This window comes from Anser anser, assembly GCF_964211835.1.
Source record: "Anser anser genome assembly, chromosome: 6".
Lineage (NCBI taxonomy): Eukaryota > Metazoa > Chordata > Aves > Anseriformes > Anatidae > Anser > Anser anser.
Genome location: NC_139726.1, coordinates 17976418 through 17999868, shown reverse-complemented (window position 1 = coordinate 17999868; position 23451 = coordinate 17976418). Strand labels below are relative to the sequence as shown.

The 23451-nt window shown below is 37.0% G+C and overlaps 1 protein-coding gene across 20 annotated transcripts in view; it reads right to left on the bottom strand.

Moving 5' to 3' along the window:
- SLC4A10 (solute carrier family 4 member 10) overlaps window positions 1-23451 on the bottom strand; it is a 169235-nt gene that overhangs the window by 69771 nt on the left and 76013 nt on the right. For all 20 annotated transcript variants that reach the window (XR_014585733.1, XM_083840795.1, XM_083840782.1 and 17 more), the window contains 2 exons: window positions 16273-16419; window positions 6787-6925 (listed from right to left, as the gene is read on the bottom strand). Coding sequence is in view for 13 of the 20 variants with exons in the window: in XM_083840795.1 (XP_083696921.1) it covers window positions 6787-6925; window positions 16273-16419 (286 nt within the window). In the remaining 7 variants the exon portion in view is untranslated. The remainder of the gene's footprint in view (window positions 1-6786; window positions 6926-16272; window positions 16420-23451) is intronic.

Here is a 23451-nt window from a genome sequence, read left to right as displayed (position 1 = left end):
ACCTCTAAAGCTGAGCAATTTCCAGTGTTCCAATCCCTGCAGCCCAGTGACAGCAGACGCATCTGTCCTCTTCTGTTCCTGTCGCACCCAACTCTGCTCCTACCTCTAAAATCTGCCTGTGTACCCCTAATTTATATTACACTTTCCTCCATGCAGTCACTGTGTACCAGGTTCTTCCCCTTCTGTTGCTAACCTGCAAGTAGCCACCACTTCTGTGACCCACTCATCACCAGCAGATTGCAACATTACTAATGTGCTGCCCTGCTTCTAACTCCACCAGCTGCCTCCAAGTAATTCATTTCTCCATCATGTGCATACACCATTTGCCCCCTTCTCTGCTCCTGCAAAATCTCCGATCTCCTGTTTCTAGCTATATTCTCCTCTTTGTGTTTAAACATTTTTCTCTCCGTTTCCTCTGTACTGGCCAGTTACCACGTCTCAGCTTTGCCCATAAGATGCTCCTCTCAATCAGACTTCTATTCTCCACTTTCTTCACTGCAATCTCTTTTCTCTCTCCAAACATAGCTGGGCTATCTCCTTTACCTTTTCCATTCTGCCAGAGAAGCAGCAAGAAGGACATAGCACACACAAAAATTTGCCTCCAGAGAGCTGAACCATGAAATTAAAATTGAGTTTCTACTATGCATATGCAAACAAGGTTTTCCACATGGATATTCAAAAGCAACATCAATATGTTACATACACATTAATACACCCCACTGCTACCAAACTCAAAGCCATGATTTGAGGAGATGAGATATAACAAGTCAAGTCAAGAGAATTACAAAGAAGCGGGGTGGTGAGGGAGGGTGTTCATTTTGCAGTTGCATTTGAGCTTCATAAAACAAGGCTGCTCCTAGCTTATTCAAGGTGCCCACGTTTCCAACCTAAAAATGTGCTAGACCTATTTGTGGCCATAATATTCTAAACGTGATGGATTAATTGCTTACTAAGTCTGTAAAACATCCACGGTTTTGCCTTCTCATCTCTTTGTTTCCTGTCTATGTTTCTAATCCTTTTAGGAGTTTTATAAGATTACTATCTTCATTCTTGGGTATAACCAGTTCTTTCTAGTGTACAATCATTTCATTTTATGCTGATTCAAACAAAAGATTAAAAATCATGCTACATACATACTAAAAACAATGATCCAAGCATAGATTCTTACAGAATCCCTCCAGGAATCTCCTACTGTCATTGCCTTCTTGTTCATGTAACTAGTCTTTAACACTGCTTATCTGATTATACCGCTACAGTCTGTCCTATTTTGAACATACTGACCAATGCTAAATAGATTTGAAATGACAGATGAAAGACAAACATGTTCTTAAAAGTTTCCTGAAAACAGGTGACTGAACAAAAACAGGCAACATGTTCAGCATTATAACCAGAGCTTATATCTCACATAACAAGAAAAGTTGAAATCATGACAACAACTTTAAAGTTTGTAGTGTCAATCAGACAGGAAAGTTCAAGCGCTGCATTAAAACCCATAGGGAAATATTACTATTGCTCAAACAATTATTCTTGCCACAGTGATCAAATCCACCTGAGTTAATCGATTTGAAGAGTATTAATTTTATGGGTTGCATCCAATTTCCTACTGTTACTAAAACTTATGTGTTTTAACACATTATCCTGCATTTTTACTTAATGAGCTAACAGTCTGATATAGAAACATAAATCATACCCAGCTGAGAGAATTCTACATTTAGACTAAACTTCTATTTTAAGAAGTGTTACATAAGTTTACTCATCAAGTGAAAATCATGTTTATCACCTTTTAGCTTTTCAGAATTATTCCTCTGTTATGTCAGATAATCCTTATTTAACATATCAAATGAGAAACAGCAGCAAAGAACATAAACAAATCTATAATCTTATATACAGTGATTCAATTCTAACTGTTCAAGTGTTTGTTTTTTTTTTAAATCAGAATAACATTTCAACAACTCTCTGAACTCATGCACAAGATTCTACAATAGAAATGGCTTTGAAATCCAAATTCTGGCATGGATCCTAAGTTTGACAATTTTCTACTCTTTCGAGTTCTTAGACAAAAAGAAAAAAATAATATATTTACTTCTGCAGCTCAACCCCTCAAATTGATATGGTTAATAAACAAAAGCCTTTTACAATTTTCCAGAAAACAATATCAAACCTATCTACATATTGAGCTCCATGTCATGTATACTATGTGCTTGGAAAATATTTTGAACCATCTTGATTTGGTCTGATCACAGAACAACAGCTTCATTCATATGATTTCTTCTGCTCATAGAGGTATACCAATAGAATTCTCATAGAGGTATACCAATAATGAGGTTTAGCTCCTCTGTTCACATATTTGCTGGAACAAAGCATTCCACGGGAGTTTCACCAAAGTATGTTATCATAGGAAAATTATTAAACACATGTGTGTGTATACATATAAAGGATCTTCTACAGTCATCTCCACTGTTTTTTCAGGAGTCAATAAAAGAGCGTGCATACTTCATCGTAGACTTGGTTACAACATTTTCGTGCGTAATATGCAGTGGGTGAAGTTTGAACACAACTTATTTCATAGTCTGCTATGTCCACAGCAGAGAGCTGGAGTATGCATTCACTTAAAAACCCTCTCAAGACTCAATGCTAGTAGCATAACTTTACAATCTGTATCAACCTCCACATAAGCTTTTCCTCGCGTAGGCTGACTAGAAAATGAACCAAAGTAAACAAGACTGTCAGAAACAAAAACGGAAGTGACAAACCAAAGGTTTCTTTGACCTAGTATCTTTGGAAGGAATTTTTGATCCATTTGGAGATGCTTTTCACTTCTTCATACACCTGATTTTTCCCTAGTACATCCATTTTCTGATCAGTTTCAATTTACTGAACAGTTTAGTTTCTAAACTACGGACGGAGGTTTAGTTTCATAACAACTCTGCAGCTTCATTAAAATACAAGCCTAAACACTTTCCTCTTGGTTCCAAAGTGTCTATTTTCCTCTTTGCAACATATTCTTGTCTGTTCTGGAAATATAGTAATATTCTCCTGAAATTTTCATTTGATATTAGCAGGTAATTGAGAAACAGCAGTTTGGGTAAAACTTGCTGGAAATTAGCCATTGCTTTCCAGCCATGAAAGCAAGCAACCATAGGATACATCTGAACATGAATTTCTTTCTTAATTTCTGCAATTTTCAACTGCAATACTGTATGTACAAAACAAGACAAACTGTTGTTTCTTTACAAACTTACTGGAAATATTAAATATTTTTTCAGGATATAAACTATACATCATGCATTCTCTACACAATTGTACAGCTGGGCAATATATAAAAATTATTAAATCAGTAAGATTGACTACTGATTTTAAAAGATTTATATTTTCTCTGTCTTTACATCAATTAATACAGAAGAACTTACTAATTTTACCACCTCTATACCAATAGAACCAAGATATTTCGTTGTGCTTGATGACTAATTCCATGGATGGGACAACTTAAATCAGATCCTTGAATGGAGTTGGCTATAGCATCGATATACTTTTTTTGCCCCTACTAATTCACCTGCAGGAATACTTTTATTCATTAGAAATGTTAGTCAAGAATTGGAAACTGAAGAATGTCAAACCTTAGAGACTCCCATGTGCTGGGGGGTGGGGAGGAAATCTACAAAAGGACATACTCTTCCAAACAAATGAAATAGGAATAGAGCACATTTACATAAAGAACACCAAGTTTCAGTCAAATCTTATCCACAGCTCCCTTTGATATGTTACTATTTTGATCAAGCGAGAACAAAATGTCTCAAATAGTTCTACAAGTTTGCTCAAGATATATATATATATATATAAAATTATTTTTTTAAGGCTGAATTGTTCATGCAATTTCAATCAAACAGAAAAGAGGAACATATGGATTAATTGCATCAGAGTTGATCCAACCCCTTGTTCCAGCAGCACTTGGTGAAATGAATATTGAACCACTTAGTGACATCACTCACTAAACACAATTAATGACCAAGTCTCCATCTGTATCATTTGCCTTTGAATTAATCTACCTGGAACTATGTCCAAAACCACACAACAGAACTTGCAAATACTTCTAGTACTTGCAAATACTAAATACTTCTTCATACCCAGATGGACAAAATATAACGAAGCTGGTACAGCAACAAATTCAGAGTTTATCCTTTCCATAACATGCTTTTAATCAAATCAGTATTTCTCAAGTCTTGGATCAAGCACTACTACCAAAAATACTTTACTGAAAGTACTTTACAATAGCATAGATAATTCCAGATGAGTGTTCAGTTCTCTGTCCTACACAGATTTGAATATTTCCTTACCTGTATTGGAAACACTACTTGTCATGCATACTAGAAGATTATTTATCTTTTTCGTATTAGCACCTTGTCATTCTGTTTTCTACTCTGCACATCACCACTCCTTCTCCCGTCTCCAGTGTATTAGTTTCTAAGTATCTGATCTTGCATATTAAACACCATCTCATTTTTACTACTGTACTCGAAGTCTTCTTGTTCTTTGTGTATATCCTTATCTATTTCTAGACTAAAACTACCTCCAAATTTTCATCATCAGCAAGTTTTATTACTGTAACTCTTTGCTTCATTCAATAACAAACCTATTTAATAACTAATTCTTTCTGTTCCTTGTCACTTTCCTCCAGTTTCGTCTTTCAGCATGACCTGCTGCACCTCTTCAATTAGCTCCTTACCCACTAATATAATTTTTATTAACTAAACTATCTTATTGCAAATTCTGATTGCTGTATCACATCAAATGCTCTACTAAAACAAATAAATCAGATCTACTGTTTTTCCTGTCAAAAAAAATCAATTTTCTGATTAAAAAGCATTATTACATTAGTCTGACATGATACACCACTGAATTGTGCTTTATGCAATTTTCCATTTAGTTCCAAGTCTATAATTATTCTTTCTTTCAAATATTGTTCTAAGCCTTGCATACTTCTGAAATCCAACTAAAAGGCCTGTGTTTGTTCAGACCATTTTTCTGCTTTCTTTAAGAGTGTTGCTGTGTTTGCTGTAGTACAACAACCCACCTGATAGATTCACAGAAAGACAGGATTTACGATACTCCTGAAGTTCGTGTTCATTCATCTTTCTAGAATGGAAATTATTGCACCCTCTGATTTGCACAGATAAGGCACCTTGATGCTTGTTTCCACCTTGGATTTGGTCATTTCACTGCCATATCTTACTTTTCTAATAGTAAGCCACCCCATGTCAAATGCTGCCCAAGATTTTTGGATCCAAAATAAAAAAGACCATTTATCTTGACCAGCTCTTTCTGCATGGCAGCCCCCCTCTTCATCTCATTTGTAAAGCTAAAGATTTTTTTTCCCTATTTATTTATGTTCAATGTCTATATGTTGGTCTTCCAACTTTCAGTACATCATGCACTTTCTGAGCTCCAAAATACAGTCTTCTTGGCTGTTTTTTCCTCTTCTTTTTCAACAATCTTATTTCTTAGCTTATTTCTGTTTAACAAATTTTGTTTCTTTACTTGCCAAATTACAATAGGAAGGGCTATACTTACATATAGATCAATCTAAATCTCTTTATTTCAACTATTCCTTTTAAGCTCTATTTCAATTAGCTATTTAAATTAATGAAAATGGTTATAATTTGTCAGAAACACAATTCTTTGGTGATTTGCAAAGGGAATTTTTAGTTAAACTAAACAAACTGTTATTTACCTGTTAAAAATGACATAACCCATTGGTTTTTTTTTTTTTTTATCACTACATGAACTGATACCCTTCTTAGAAGAGGTCCTATATGTCCCTAATCAGTACGAGAATACTGCAAATAATTACCTTGATTAGATTTTCTCTCTCCGAATATTAATAAGAATATTTAGGAACACTACTACACTAATTTTATAGCACAATCCCCACATGAGAATTTTCTACATCTAAAGATCTATATTTAGTTTCTGTCCGTCCCTCCTATGGACACGTAAGAGAAGGGAAGGTCATAGAAAATTTTGTGGCCCTCTGGGAAAGTAGGAATTTGCAGTAAAATTAAAGGCACAGCGAACAGCCCATGTACATAATTTCTCACAAAATCCATTCAGCAATTCCACATTTTGTATCCTACTGTAGCCAAAGGTCTGGTCCACAGATTTCTGGGCAACTTTAAGAGGTATTTAAATTTCTAAGAAGAACAGTGAAACTAAGTGTTTGTGATACCTCATTTAGATGTATGAGGAAATAAGCATGCAAAAACAAATTTATTTTCCAGTATTAATGTATTTTCAGCAGAAATGCAATCTAAGCAGTCTTGTTACAATAATTTGGCAGAAGCAAAATAATCCAGCATTGAATATTCAAAATCTCAAAAGTAACTGTTCACTGTTAGAAAATGGGAAAGTTTTTTTGCTCCAAAAGTAATGTTATTCCTGCTTTAACATTTTATCAGCTTCTTGAAGATTCAAACATAAAGTTTGAAAATCTATTAAAATGATGAGCTAAAGTATGAATAAAACCAATAATTCATTATTTGTATGTATAGTCTGTTTACTTTGATTTTTCCCTTGATATTCGTTCTGACCTATATTTAATAAATCCAGATGAAAACATTTGGCTCTGAAAAATAACAAATGCTGTAATAACACTAGCAGTTTAAGGATTAAAATTATGGTTTTATTTAAGCTGTATATCCGGAATCTGTTGCCACACTTTTGATATCATTCTTCAGAACACCAGCAGCCAATAGCTACAGATAATTTTTAACAAATCATGTAAACACTTACCTTGCCGTTTCCCTCCACTCAGCATCCTCTCCTTCACGCCAACAAATTTCATCAAGCTCAGTAAAGAGATCATGAGGAATGTGCTCCTCATCATCATCTTCCGTTCCAAGAATAAACTGCACCCTTTGTGATGGAGTATCTGGAAGAAACATAAAAATATCACTTTTTTTTCCACCAGAGAAAGCAAATTCCTAATATTTCATAAGATTATTGAGACTCTTTCTCTAACTTCACTTGCTGCTACACACAAAACATGATCATACTTATATTGTAAAAATATTTATACACAAACTCTTTTTCAGATTCAGAACTCTATTTACTGTAGTCGTCTAGTCAGCAAATTAAATAAACTCATCTAAAGATGGAATGTGACGTACAGAAGTACTGAGTGTTAGAAGCTGAAATGGTATCTCACAGAAAAAAAAAAGTAGCATAGATAGAGCTGATTAAAGTAATTTACTCCGTTGTTACAAAAAAAAAGCCACATAGTAAGTCTGTACCTATAGACCTAGCACAGCTCACAAATCTGGCCTCCTACATTTGCATCCTTTGTTTTACCTAGCAGGAGAAAGACTCCAAAAAAACCCCTCTGATGTCAATATTTAACTGGGAACTCCAACCATCACTTGACCCTTTTAAAATGGTTGTTTCAGATGACCAAGTTGCTAATCTGACCCAACTTCCCCATTTTATTCTTCCCGTATCTGTTTTCCCTTTACATTTCCATCATCATTTATTTTACTTCATAATCCTTCACTTCAGACCACTCAATATACTTGAGAGACGTACTATTTTTCTTTCATATTACTCAGTAAATTTCTGGAGCTCACAGAACACTCTAATGTTCCTTATATTCAGCATTCACAGCTCAAATGTTTTAAGTCTAAAAAAATAATAATTAAAAGGAAAACAACACTTATTTGCTTATTTAAATGAAAATCTCAGACTAAGAAACTCAGGGTGGAAACCACTCTCTCTAGAAATATAGTTTTTTTTTTTTGCTAATGAATTTTAGATTTCTGAGAGGAACTGGAAGTCTTTTGTGACGGCTGATAGGGGCCAAGATGCCAGTCAACGAAAAAAATTACTATGCAGCAGAACAGCTCAGCAATTCCTTGAACACTGTCTAAATGACGTTCTGTTTTACAACCATATTTGTAAGACAAGCTACACTATTTCCCATCCAGCAGTGAAGAGCATCTCTGAACAGGACACTCAAAGTCTTTGTATTTTGGAAAAACTGAGATGATAGCACTCACTGAATGCTAAAGAGCAAATACAGCACTGGTCAAAAAGAATTAAATGTCCAACTGATGCAAGAGATGAAATTCAACAAGATACCTCTTTTGTAATAGTAGTAAATTTACTACACCAACGAAACACTAACAAGACAACGGTTTTCACTTGATGCTTATTCTCCTTAACACAGTGTAAAGATACAGTATGGTAAAGCCTACTGACTTTTTCCACAAAGAATGGAAAAAAACAGGGTGAGATATAGGATAGTAGGAAAAGGAAAAAGATAGGCTCAAGTACTACTAAAAGCTCTAGAGAACAGAGCTGCAGGGGGACAACTAAGGGGACAAAAATTTTGGTAAATCATTAAAAAACAGAAGTAACCTCCACTTTACCCTTTCTTTTGTTGCTCATTTCTCTCACTGTTCTCTCCTTTTTTCTTTAACATTTCAACCTTCCCATTATTTTAGACCCCCTTTCCACGCTCTACCATTTTTTTTTTTTAATATCCTGCAGGATACATATTCATATCCACATGTTGGTACATTCTAGGGAAGGAAAAAGTAAATGCAAACATCAAGATGTGATCAGAGAGTAGGATGTGCATTCTGGTGAAGAAGCGTGCAATTTGTTAAGACCATTTCTCCGAAGGAAAAGATTCAATGAGATCTGAACTTACAAAGGACAAGCACATATGACTAGTGACAGACCATAGAAAGCAAGCTACTGGTAAAGAGCTGGACTGCAGTGAGAATATGAGAATAAGCATTGCCAAGAACATCCCGTACCCTTGGTAAAATCAGCACTAGGAACTGATTTACAGCAACAGCTACTGCTAAGTAATAAATGAGTAGAGTTGTATAGCAGAGCTGCCGTTTTATGACAGTTGTGATACTCATGCAAAGGCACACTTTCAATGTGGGAAAGAAAGCAGGGTATTTCTGAATTCAGGTAAGCAGCAACAAAACCTTACTGCTGTGGTTTGCTCAGAGTCTTCTGTCTGACATTCTTCTGACTACAGTTAAAAATTTACATAAATGAAAAAAAATGCACAAAGTTCTCTTTTCCTTGTTAACACACCAATGAAACTAACTGCTAGATTCTGGATATAATTTTTGCTACTTCAATTTGTATTTGCTTCTGAAACATGCAAGCCACACCTTAATTTTCAGACAAGTTGGAAACTGAAAAAAAAAAAAAAAAGTTAGGTTTGGGTAATACAATGATTGTATTTTAAGGACAAAATTCTAACAGAATTAAACAATAGCAACATGATAAAAAAAACAGATTTGTTGGTTCTACTTCTGAAACTGAGTTAACAGGATTACACGTGAGTAATGCCAGATGGATTTGGCTCTTACTCATGGGAGTAATAAATATCAAATATGTCATTAATGTGTTATACATAAAATGAGTAATGTGTGATTCAAAACCAATATGAAAGAATACTTCAATTGCTGACTGTCAAACTGTGATAACTTAATCCTCGGTGTAAAAGCATAATATTTGCAAAATAGGACACTCAATTTTTTTCAAGTCTAGAAAAACAGAAACTGGTTTAAATACATCACTCCTTCAAGTAGTAACGCCAGGTTAGAAAAAAAATCTTCATTTTATTAACCATACTTCTATAAAGAAATGGAAGTAATATAGACTAAGCTAAAATGAAAATAAATGAATGGAACTAATTTGTAAAATAATTATTTCTAACACTGCAGTCATTTTATAACAGAGCATAGAGAAATTAGAATCAACATGAGTTTAAAGTTGAACAATAAGCAGCTGATGGTTCTCCCAAGTAAATGGCTCATCACCAGGAAATCCTTCAGAACCCGCTAGGATTGCACAGAAAGCAGTCTGGTACATGATGGGAGCACGAGTACCGTCAATAACCACCCGTGCCTGGCTAATGAGCCATCGCAGTCAGGAAAAGTTGAAGCAGCCTTCTATTTGCTGGGGCTCCACCAGCCCATAGGAGCCCACTGCTAACGTTCACATCACCCACGTAGCACTCACACAGACACCCAAACCACCCCTGATAGCTCAAATTCAACGCCTACATGAAAAACCTAGGAATTCCAAGTTTAAAAATTTGTACCTTCACAGCGCTATCAAAAGTGTAGAAATTAAGAGGTGGTGGATACAGTATTGTCAAAAGCATGAATTCACTCACACTGGGATTCAGTACCGCAGAGAGGAAGTGAACCTGACATACCACTTCAATTACTTTCAACGTAAAGTCCTTAACATCCCTAAGCCAAAAGGAAGATACAGACATGCCAAAAGAACAGAGCTGAAAGCCAGAACTGCTAATAACTTAATTCCCAGACGAAAACAAGCAAAGCTGCTTCCTGGAACAGCACCGAGTGTAGGCCAGGAGGAACAATGGCCTGTACCGCCATCCTGCCTCATAAAACACACGTCGGAAAGAACCATGACTGGCATTTTCCTCTTTTAAGCCACCCCAACTACAACCACACTTCTTGATCAGCACAGCTCCCTCTTGCCTAAGGGAACAAGGTGAACGCAAGACTCAGGGTGGGGTAAAAAAGAATCGTTTTTAGCCCCTCCACATAAGCCCGGCTCAGAGAAGAGCCCGCGCCAGCGCTCCTCTCAGGGCAAACTGCAGCTCCTCCTCAGCGCGGAACTTCACGCACTCTGGCCAAGCCATGCCACAAACAGAAACACAGCTTTGGGTGCATACCACATGTATTCCACATTTTGTCCTCTACTCTTGATTAACTCTAAAAAGGGTATAAAGATGTATTTCTGGGAATACTTACTCTATTACCTCACTTGTCAGAATAGGATTCAGCATTTCTAAGCCTGTTGGGAACCCGCATTCCAGATCACTATTAACAGGCTAATACTTTCCACGGGGGTCAGTAGATAGAAGGCTGAAAAGTTATTTTTCTAAACTAGGAAACACACTAAACATTAAAATAAAGTTTATATTACAGAAGTTTGCATAAGATAGTAAACATCATAGAAAAGATTTAGTTACCGCCTCATGCCCTTGTGCATTCTCATTAAATTAATATTAAATACACAAACTTTTTTTTGGTTGCTCACTGTATAAGACAGGCTGCAGACAGGGTGTGAACTGGTGTAACATAGTTGACACGGACAACAATTCACCTCAGGTGAAGAGGAGGTGGAGTGAAAAACTCCAAGGATCATAGGAAAGACAGCAGCACCTCAGACACAGACAAACATTCCTTCTCCTCCTGCTTGTGCTCACCAAGGAAGCAACGGATGGGGGGCTCCCCCCCACCTCCATCCTGTGCGGATGAGACATTGCCCTTCAGCTCAGCAATCAGCAAATGTAGGGATCATAATTTTTTTTTAAATTATGAAACATGAAACTAAAATAAAATTTACATTACTAAAGTACACATAAAATAGTAAACACACAACACGCTTCTGAAAATCTCTTCAAAAGATCTTAGAAACTCTGTGTTAGGTGGGAGAAAGTATATTCCCTTGCTTGCTTCTGTTTTCAGGAAACTGCATTTTCCTCACATTAATTGTTTCCATTACCTCAGGGCTGTGACAAATAATCTTATCTTTTGTATCTCACAATATGGACAATCCCCAAGCTTCTATTTCTCTTCTTTTCGCTAGACTCTTTAAACTGCTGTTATGATACATTACTATAATCCAGATTTACTGCAATCTGTTCCCTAGCTGCCCAGAGATCCAAACTTCCAAGTTCATCCTTTGGCAGACAAAGCATATAGTTAAGGGTAGGGGAATTCTCCTACAACTGTACTGTTTACAAATAAATTCATTTTCCCCATTAATATCCCTTTGAGGTTTGAGATTAGCTACTGCACATAGTTAGCTTAGTCCTTTGGTTATACTTTCCCCTAGCCCCTCTAGAGAAGTCCCCCTTTGCAATTCACATTTTTGCTTGCAGTACCTTCCTGTGTACAGTCCTCTGCTCAGTTCACCTCCAGGCCGGCTCAGCTTCCTTTGCCACATCTTGTATTATGAATTACAAACTTAAGCCTCTTTAAAACTGGAGAAATATTAAAGCCAGGTTTTTCAAAAACACAAACCAAACCTTGCACAAGTCCTGCTGTTGTCTAGTCTTAGAAGACACCACACGATACTGAAATCAAACCCCAGTCCTCACAGCTGTGTTCACTTTACCCTCACAAAATTTGTCCTTAAAAAGACATGCTGCAGAGAGCTGATGTCTTGCCATTCTACTCCGTTCTATCCCAAAACAGAAACCACTCAAAATCGACACTAAAATCCACGTGCATACCAAGTAAGTGTAAACCTACCAGACAAAGGGAAATCTGCACCATACTTTCACTGCCACCACAACTGGCAGAGCTGACAGAGCTGTCCACTCTAGCTTGTAGCCTTGCACCAGCAGGTGCTGGCCCCCATTACCCTCCCAGCAAATAGCACTGGGGAGCTGCTACTGCCTAGAGACAGCTTTTTTGCCAGATTAGTTTTAACCTGAATCAATTCCTTAATTTAATTCACGGAGCAGCCACAATACTTGCACCACAGGAAAGCTGTGGAGGAGGGTAGCTTGAAGCGTGAACCTGGGGCCTTAAATACAACAGCAACATTTCAGCTATAACAGTAGCCCTCTTCAGTACAGTGAACAGCATTGCTGCATTTTAACTACAGTAGATAACTTCACTGGATTTCTCTTTTCTCTTTTTTTCCTTCCAAAAATTATGAGGCAAGATGGTAGAAGTCAAGATGTTGTAATTGCTTAGCTTCCAATTTTTCTATCCAAAAAAGCCCCTCCATGAGAAAGTCATGTAATCTAAAAATTATGCAAAGGCACATCGTTATGGCAAAATAGAAACATCTTGAGCAACCTCATCCCATCAAGAGGCAAGAGACAGACAGTGAGACAAAGATATGGGGAAAACAAAAATAAAATTTCATTAAGTAATCTGCGCCCCCAAATGACAGGGCTCACTCCTTTTTCATCCACTAAATACACATTCCACATATTGATTGTCTACAAACTCTGAATCTGCACACAGAGAACATTTGGGTTATTTTTGAAGAGTGACAGTAGGAGATTAAAAAAAAAAAAAAGCTTCTGCGCTGCCGTCAGAATGTTCTAAAAACATTATCTGCAGAAACCATCCCTCAGAAAGTAGCTGGTATAGCTTTCCCAGACAGGATTCAGAGGGATTACCAGGAAGCTTCCAACCATGGGTATTACATTGAATACAGGTGTTTTCCAGCCATTTGATACAAAGAAAGCTGTTTAAAAACTTGTTTTTCACTAGATTGGAACCAGGTGTGCACCTGTCCACTCTGAGTGCGGGCAGGCACAGCCCCACAGCACCATGTGCACAGGGCAGCTCCCTGACTGCAGAGTGATAGCAAAGCAAGATCTGCACCTACGGAAACTTCACAGACGAAGTTATAAATTATGCATCTATAAATTATGACCAAAAAAAAGCTTTATCCCCTGCTTGGTTAACTGAGCAGTATGGAGCACTTCACGTCTTAATATTTCAGGCCTTTACTTCTTCCAGCATCTCTATTATTCAGTTCTTCATCTCTGTCTTTATTATACCTCCTTTCATACTTCACTGCTTCAAAACATTGCTAATTTATTCTCTTGTAACACAAAAATCCTCATGTATTTTTCTGACTTACTTCAAAGCACTGTTTTCCATCAGCTGGTTGCACAGTGCTTATTTTCTCTCTCTTTCTTCTTGCACCTGCTTGTTGAAATGCTTTTTCTTTACCATCCTCCTCCCCAGTTCCCAAGAACGCAGCCTCCTACTATTCAGCAGAAATGCGTTAAAAGGGCTCTATGGTGAGAGGAAGCTAAGCACATTTCTGCATGTTAAATTAAGTCAGAAGGATTCGTGAATTAAGGGATTATTTCAGATCGGTTCTCTTAGGTAGTACAGTCCCTCATCTTGAGTTAGGCATCGAGGAGAGGAAGTGCATTCGCCTTCCTCACAACTTCCCTGAGCCTCTGGGTTCTGTTACAACCTTGGGGTCACGGGGAATGAGAGATAACAAGCATGATTGCAGTTTAGTGGATTCAGATTTAGTAAGAGAATTATCCTTTACTCCCTCTGAGTAAATAAATTATAGAAAAACTATGCTTCTTTTCTCTGTATAAGTGATGCTTCTCCCCTGACAGCACAGCAAGCTGCCTAAAACTCCTGTAAGGAAAATCCTCAGCAAAAGCGAGGATGTGGATGTAGACTACCAACAATGAATAATTTTGTTTGCCTGCTCTGACTGTGATTAACCCCTCCATTCTGGTATAATTTTAAGCTTTACAAAGACAAATCTATTTCACTGTTGGGTAGAGGATGCCACATTTCTGCCTGGATGGACAGATATCAAAGCTCAGACAAAGTCTGTTTCTCTGGCCAAGCTTCCAGGAGTTCGAATAGCTAAGGGAAAAAATCCTCAAATTTTACTAGTTAGATATTATTTCAGGGTGGAAAATTTGGATATTTCCAGATTTTTCTGAATGTTTGATAGTTCTGTCTTTGGCTCCCTTAGGAAAATAATTGTAATCACTCAAGCATTTTAAAGATTATCTTTGGCATTCTGGATCTGAAGAAGACTGAGATGTTTCTGGCCTATATCTTTTCTGTCTTGGGCATTATAAAAGTAATAATTTTATGTGCCAAGACTGACACACCCTTTAAGTGGTAGCTATACTTCCTTCATAAGTGAAAATGTGTCTTACAAAAGTGCAGTCTTGCATTTATTTCAAACGAGTATACCTGTATTATTGCTATTCCACTCTTGGAGCTCACTTGAATATAGGTTGATTTTCACTCTACATAGGATTGCGCTGAAGAGCACATCTTGTTTGCACAACTGTCAAAGACTATTAAACTGAGCCAGCGTAGTTTATTTTTACTTTTGACATTAAGAAGGACACAAGCCTAGGTCTCCAGGAGTTGAAAGAACAGAGCTAAATTTTCAGCCAAAATGTGTCACATACTGGCACTTAAATAAAACCAGATGACTCAACAGAAGACATCACTTCATAGATTAAGATATCTCACTTCTTGGCTAATGTAACTTTCAATTGTTTCTTTTTAATCTGACATTATATGTATATATGTATATTCTATTTGAAAACTACTTAATAATTTATGAACTCTGTTGTTTTCCAAGAAACTGATTTCAATATAGCATAGGGTCTTCATACATTTGAAATACATTCCAGACAGAACCAATTCAGCCAATTTTTTCTTCAGCCTTAAAAACTTCTCATATCTAAGTTTGAAAAAAACTGCTTCATTCTCACGAATGTGACATCCTTGTGAAATACTTGAGTATTTCAAGGTCTTTACAATACACTTAACCATCAGCATTTATAATCTACTTGGTCTAAAGCTTTCAACACACATAATATATACCTAAAATTAAAATAAAATCTTATAATGACTATTCTGTAACCTAAAGCTACATTCGCACATTTCTCTAATGATTTAAAAACATTCTTCATTTGCTCACTGACAAATGGTTTCCTATACATGCTTCCATTCTATTTTTAGTACTTATTTTAGCCTTGGACATTTCAGTACACATGCTTTTACACGTTTTTGGTACACATGAACAGCAAAGAATATTCATATGTTTTGAGACAAAGCTTGCCTGATCTATTCATTACTACCTTTTCCTGCTTTCTATAGTTGTTTTTTTTAAAATTTTGAGAACTTCAGAAGTTTTGTGTTATTGTAAGGTTTGTTCATTGAAAGGTATTTTTTCCCATTTGCTCTCAAGTCCTCAAGAGACTCATCTCATAATGGCATCTTACAGTATCATGTGAGGAAAAAAGCAAATGCAATCTGGATCGTTCACGTCTGTTAAAACACTACGGGTTCAGTGACATCAGCATTGTTACAAAACTAATTGTAAAGAACCACAACTCCTCTATGTTGTTTTAGGGGCAAATACTCCAGAATCTTCACTGAGCACTACTGGTGCCATAAAGCGCTTACTCCACCTCAGTGGTCAAAGCACTCTACGTTTATGTGAACACTCATGGACAGTCTCCTACAGCAATAGGAATTACTGAGGTTTCTCACTAATTAACCACCCCTGGTTGCTGACGTTCATCAGAAGAACAAATCTTGGCTCTTCAGCTGGGACGAGACAGGCTCTACTAAGTTCTCCAAAACTCTGCTCCTAATGATATCACAACAGGAGGACAGACTGTGCATAGTTGTACTGATGTTTATTACTAAAAGACTTACACAGAAATAAAATTTAACTTACCAAAAGGAGGAGATTCTCTCCCATCTTCTAATCCCGAATCTCGCTCTCTGTCTCTCTTTCTGTGTTTATGTCCACGGTGCCTATGACGTCTGTGACTCTTTCTTCCACCCAGAGGCACATGAACTCCAATGAACAACGTTCGATGGCCTATAGGTAAAAAAAAAAAGGTCACCTTTTAAAAAGGGGCTGTGGCAAAATAATAAAAATATTAATAACTATAATATCATTAATGATGTGATTATTATAACTGTAATAATATCAATTATCGTTATGTTAGTAGTTGTAATATTATTAATTGCAATAAAGATAATATAGTGTCACACATATACAACTTCCTGATACAGGACAAAATCCCAGTTTTGAAGTCCATGTGATGCAGTGCCAGATTTAAAAAAAAAAAAAAAATTTGCGTCTCTGTGTGTGAACTTTGATTAAAGCCAGACAGGTGTTCTGTAAAATGTCTTCCAAAACAGTAATATCACAGAGACACATGGATCTCTTTGCATTGAACATTTGGTAAAGTTGCTGTTTGCCTTGTGTGTACAGGAACTTTACAAAACTCATTGCTATTTATGAGCCAAACCTTGACAGAATTCTTGTGGGAAATTCACTGAAGGAAAAAAAAAAAAAAAGACTGAAGAAAGAATAAAACGCCATGGAAGCTAGACTACAAAATCCCTGTGCAAGGTATTTTACTGACATCATATTTAATCACATCATAAATACATAGCTGGTAGGTTAGGGTGCTTTCATTTTTCCTATTTTATTTCAAAAAGTAAATGAGAAGGTACACATTGCTATGCTTGCCACCATCTTTGAGCCTGAGGCATTTATGTTGCTGATCAAGCCCAGAAGATTTAGCTCCCTTAGCTATGTGGGCTAGCAGGATCAGAGCACACAGTAAAGCATTCATAAGGGGGAGAGCACAGGGCAAACGCGTAGAAAGTACCAAAAAAGAGATCAAATGGGAAAGGAATCATGACTCTCTACAGGCAGGTCTCCTACATTTACTCAGCAGAAAGACATAGTCCAGATTACTCATCTCAAATAACGTTTATTTTCTCCTTGAAATGAGCATAACACAGCTAGCGGATAATTGCTGCTTTGCTGCAATCATTCAGCAGTGTCAATCATCTGAAAAAGGTCAAGAACATTAAGCTAAGGTAGCACATGATCTCTAATCCCATGGAGACTCCAGTGGGGGCAGAAAACACAGCAAGGCAGCTATTTGTCACAATACATCAAAGAAATTCAAAGCCGACAGTAATTCTCTGCAGAGGCAGAACTAAAGAAGCTGGAGACCAGGCTCTGGACACCACACTAGTTTATTTCCTCAACTTTGGTTGGTGTAGAGGAGACTAGAAAGCAGACATCAGTTTTTGGGACTATTCTTGTATGGTCAGGACATTTTTCTGAAGCAAAGGCCATGAGTTGAAAATGTATTTATTTAACATACCTCTTTCTTCTTACTTATTACATTTAACCCAAGAAATTATTTAAAGAGAACTGCTGCCTTTGGTGTATTTCAAATGTACTGCAAATCAGTGATGCATGAAGCAAGGAAAAATGCATTCCATAAAAAGAATTCATTAAAAAGACACCAAAAGACAGCAGGAATGTAGTACTCAACACATTCTTGTTCACTTCCTTGGGTAGAAAAAAAATCAAAACAATGTTTTGAGATAAATTTAAATAAAACATATGTATTGTATAAATTATATATATTATTTACATACTATATAAATGCAAATAATATAAATATCTGAGAAAATACATTAATATACAAAGATGATTTACAATCTGAAAGTTTATTAAAGAAATACAATAGGCTAATCTGCTCTGCAATGTCCTTTATACAGTTCTACAAATCCACTGTTAAATTGTATAAATAATTTATTAAAAAAAAAGATTGTTCTCAATCAAATTGCACATACCCAGGGAACAAAACTTAGAATATAGAGTTAATTTAAATCTATGCATTGATAGCATTAGAGGCTTTGGCCCCTTGCAGTTTACCTTCAAAGTATTAAAACACTCCATAAGTAAAAATATTTTACGGATTAAAGAAACAAGAAACATTGTTATAAAGTGCTTTTTTAATTTTACAGGATTAATAAATCAAAATTATATTATAAAATATTTTAAAGGGATCCTGTTAATTACATTTAATTTTTTAGACAGATGGAAGCACAGATAAGCTCATATAAAATTGGGATTTATTCTAAATTTCTGAAGAAAAAGGGTATTGTGCTGTGCATACATGGAGGTATAAAATCTATGCCCTAGAAAAGACAAAAATGAAACTTACAATATAAACCCATCCTGCAGAGACATTTCTCAAAATAAAATCTAAGTACAGGGTTGTTTAGGGTTACTGTATTCCACAGAAGAAATTTTTCTTTACACCTAGATTTTATTTTAAGAACCAGTAGCAAATTAACTATGCAAAAAGGCAACTTCAGAAAAGCAAACCTTTTCAGCACAGTGCTTGAAAATGACAGACCTAAAAAACACCTTCAAAACGGCATTCTGGGTCTTTAAAACAGAAGCTTGTTCTAGGCTACCTAACTTATTCATGAAATAAACGGAAAGGAAATTAATTTAGTGGGACTTGTAAAGCTTTGAAAACATATATCTCATTGTAATTAGTGGTGTTTGCTGGCCTAACTTGGGAACTTGTGGGAATCGGAAATCCCATTACAGTCGTCTGAATGGACGTGACATTGCAAGAGAAAATACAGACGGAGAGAAAGGAATTTACGTGCTTCCTTTAATTTAGACAAATCAAGATCTTTTTAATGGAATGCTAAGAGTGCGACCTTTTTTGCCCCAGTTCCTCTCATTCTCCTTCCAAACAACCGTACGCAGAAAACACACACACACACACACACACTTGGTAGGCAGAACACACACATGAAGCACTTTCACCTCCCTGTTTCCCCATCAGTAGAGGATCCACAGGTCTCCATGCATCAAAGGTGTTCTTTCAGTGAACCAGGCAAGTTGGTGCCGGTTGCATAAAAGGGAGCTGTCCTGAATCTAGACATTCATGGGCTCCTGGTGCCCACGGTACATCTGCCTCTGCTTCTTCCCACCAGCAATGATTCAGCTCTGCCTTGGGCCCCTGTTGAGACCCAGGCTTACAGGTCACTGCTCACAGGCACGATGGGCAAGGGCAGATAGCTCTTGAAACATTTCCAGAAAGAGAGCAAAGGCAGGCTATTGTGACCTACTATGGAAATGCACTACAAAGTCAAGATGCCTTGAGAGAGAATATTGCCAGTGGTTCAAGTCAAGTCCCCAGTGACAGCTGACCTCAGCAGGAGTACGGGGGGTTCTCTCTCCTCTAGAAAACACTCACTGCCTTGAAGCATCTTTTACGTGTTGCCAACTAAAGCTGAACCAAATGCAGTGTTCTGTGTACTCAAAATGAACAGTGAGGTAGAGACAGAAAACCAGCAGTCCATGCAGAGTTTAAAAAAATGCCTTTTTCCTTATAGGAGAAAAAGTGATTATGGTGAATTGTGTAGGAGTTGAGAGTACATGACTCATTATTCGTTATTGTAGTGCAGCAGGGAGGCAGAGCTAAAGAGAAAGCAGACAAGACAGAAGCTGTGCTTCCTAAACCAACAGTTTACACGGCTGTCTGTGGATATTGTTTGCTCAAGGGCCATTTTTCACCTTTCTGCCATGCTGTCATTTGAAGAAACTGACAAAGTCTCCCCATTTTTTTTAGAACATACATGCAACTTATGTTCTAGTTTAAAATGCAACAGAAATTATACAGAAATCTTTAAAACCCTATCTCTGGCCCAAGAAAGCATTAAGGAGCATTGCTCTAAAATCATTACAGGACCTTTTTAAAGGGCACTGATCGATCACTGCCTTCCCAACAAACAGATCCTTTTAACAAAACATTTTTCCAGGTTGTAGCTGGACTAAAAAAACATCTCTTTAACTGCATTCATGTCCACTTCCTACTTCCCTATGTTGCTCCAGAGGAGTCCAAAGACACTGCGTGCACAGTCCTATGACAAGATCAGGCCTCAGACCTTCCAGACAATTAAAAAAAAAAAAACTCAGCAGAAACAAAATGTAAAAGGATCTCCTCAGACATGCGTGCTCATTCCACTGCTGTTTATCTGAGGAAGAAAGTGACCTATTTTTCTATTAGTTACAAGCAAGGAAGAAAAAACAAAAAGAACAACTATGTAAAGAACTAAATATTTCTATCTCGTGATGTTGCGATTTTGTCATGCACATTATGCAGCTTTCTCTAATAATGGTGAATGGTCTGATAAAAATGAGTGAGATTCTACTAACAGATTGTGAAAATTTCACTGAAATATTTTGTAGGTACAAATGTCCTCATGTTGCGATCGTGACCCACAACATTATGCAAAGTTCAGAGCAGAACAAATTCAACCTTTCTCTGCTCACACATCTTCCATGAACATAAATAGCTTTTTATTACGAAATTAGTTGTTTTATGTCAATTTCACTTATTGGAATTTTACGGGGTGAAATATTTGGAAATATTAGCTCCCACAAATATCGAACAGGTTTCTTTTCAGTGAAGTTCAGAGGAAACTAAAACTTCAAAACCCAAAACAACAAAATACCGTGGCTTTCAGCCAACACTGTGTGATAACTTCTCTGCTTTCATTATTTCATTACTCTTCATGTGAACCTTCAAAGTGATTTTGCTAAAATGTCCAGCAGCGTCATTCACAAATCTGTAAAGCGAATCCCCCTCCCATGAACATTGAACACCTGGGAAGTGACAAGAGACCCTCCAAAAGGGACCAAACTGGTCAACTGCCTAGGCAATAGTGAAAGCACAACTCAAGAGAAAAAAGTAAGTGAGATTTTGAGGAATATTTTGAGCCATGGGTAAAAGCAGACAAAACTAGATTAGAGGTACTACAGAAAGACATGCCTTGGAAATGACAAAGGAACAAGCTAGAGTATGTAGTGAAAGAATTCTGTGCTTGTAAAGGCAAAATGGCTCTTTCTAAGAGACCTTTTCACAGACAGCTACAGCTGTACACATCCAACATTACAGGCACAGACTAACCCAAATCTCTCTCAGACTTTTTACTTCTAACATTTTATATTCTGCTCCTCTAAGCATAATCAACATTGTCACAGGGAGCACGAGGTATATCAGACCGTCAGGATGAACAGAGCACCCAAGGGAAGCAGATGCAAGGAGGCTTGGAGCAGGGGATCTGTACTGATGGGACAACAAATTATTTTCAATAGGCTGTAGCTTCCCGGCAGTCAACGATACGGGAGACCTTGGTCAGTGTTCCTGTCCAGCCAAGCAGAATTAGTAGCTGACTTTCTTCTATGCAGGGGCAAGGCTGAAGCAAGGCCAGCAGGTTAATATGATTAATGTTCTTTCAGTCCTGTGACCTGCCAGGTCCTATTCATTTGCAGGTAAATAATGTCAGTGGCAGACAGGTCCACTATTATGTTATTTCTAGAAGAACAACCAGTTTCTGAGACTGAAAAAGCTACTTATCTGCTCTGGAGCCACTCTGATTTTTACTAAATAATAAATGGAGATTAGAGATCAATCACAAGGACTTTTTTCATACATAAACCCTAACTGTGCATAACCAAAATTTCAAGAAAATGATTTTTAATTCACTGTCACAACCTAGATGAAATCAAAAAAGAAAAAACAACTAAGCTATCTGTGTTCAAAAGAGAACAATGAAACACTCTCAGATTTCTCTTTTTTTTGGTCAGCAGGACATCCACTATCAAAATTAATCTTCATGAATGTTGCTTCTCTACAAAGCATCTCTACAAGCACACTAAATTTTCAAATTAAATTTTGGTTTATCAAGTTTAAATCATCAGCTTCTGCATCATATTCAGTGTTGTTCTAGTGATGTTTATTTCCTAATTTAGCTGAAGTCTTTTGCGCCTTTTGGTAATCAGTCCACATAATCTAACTGTTATCAGAGGTGTCAGAATGCATATTCTCATGTACATGATTTATATACTAGATACCATGTTTTATGTGTCTTGGGAGACATAAAAGAAGGCAAACTTGATTTCCCACAAGACAATTTTTTCTCATACTATTTAGGCAGATAAAATGTACAAAGGAAAAACAGCTTGAGCAAAATCTTGACATCTCTGAGTCAAGGGCCATTTTGCGATTTGCTTCATCAGAGCCAGAATTCATTCCTGATTCACTCCTGGGCCTCCACCTAACGATCCCATCTCCAGCCATCTCCCTGTCAAAGCTGCTTCTCAAACCAGGCCACAGTAACACCCACAGCAGTTCTGCAATCCTGCTGCAAAGATCCGGGATATGCAGCTGACCACCCATAGCAAGGACAACAGCGGAACAGTCATTTTTCACTCTTAGCTAATATGGTGAGTATAAACTAAAGATCTTAGTCTAAGTGCACTTAGTGCCAATTCTTCTGTATATCTATGCAGTTTTTGCATATATTTATCGTCCAAAAGTCTAAGCAGGTCTAAGCAGATGAACTGAGAGCATCTGAAATCTGCAGACACATACAGATCAATCTAAATACTTTTCATCTTTGATAGAAACATGAAGTACATGTACTCATTTTGTCAGAAGCAACTGAAGCAACTGCAGAGAGCCAGAGATAACAACAGGGAGTAGGCTGAGTGCAACTCCCTCTTAATGTGCCCATCTGTTAATGAAAACACACCTACCTGCTCTCAGTACAGGTACTATACTGCCTGTCATTCTACAATTAAATACTTTAGTATCCAGAATCAGTGCTGAATTCTCACTTAAGAATTCCACCACTGATAAAAATAGGACCATATTTATTATAGTAGGAACTTTATCTGTATGCATACTGAAAGGTAACATGCAAAATATGTGATTATAACCAAGGGAGATAGGCTTCTTGTCTTGCTTTTAGGAACAATTCCTCCGTCGCTTTATTAATGCGACAATCAGACAAATGACCTGTTCTGTATTAGTGACTGATCTTGAGCTGACAACTTGGTAAAAATGAATTATGTGGAAAAATCATTCGTGCTGAAAATCTGAATGCCAGAGCTCTGCACACAATCTATTTCTGTAGCATTACAAAGCTGAAGCAAAAAAGATACAGTTTGAAGTATATACTGCAAGTCCCATTATTGGCATTAAGATGAACACTGTGTCTCTTCTGC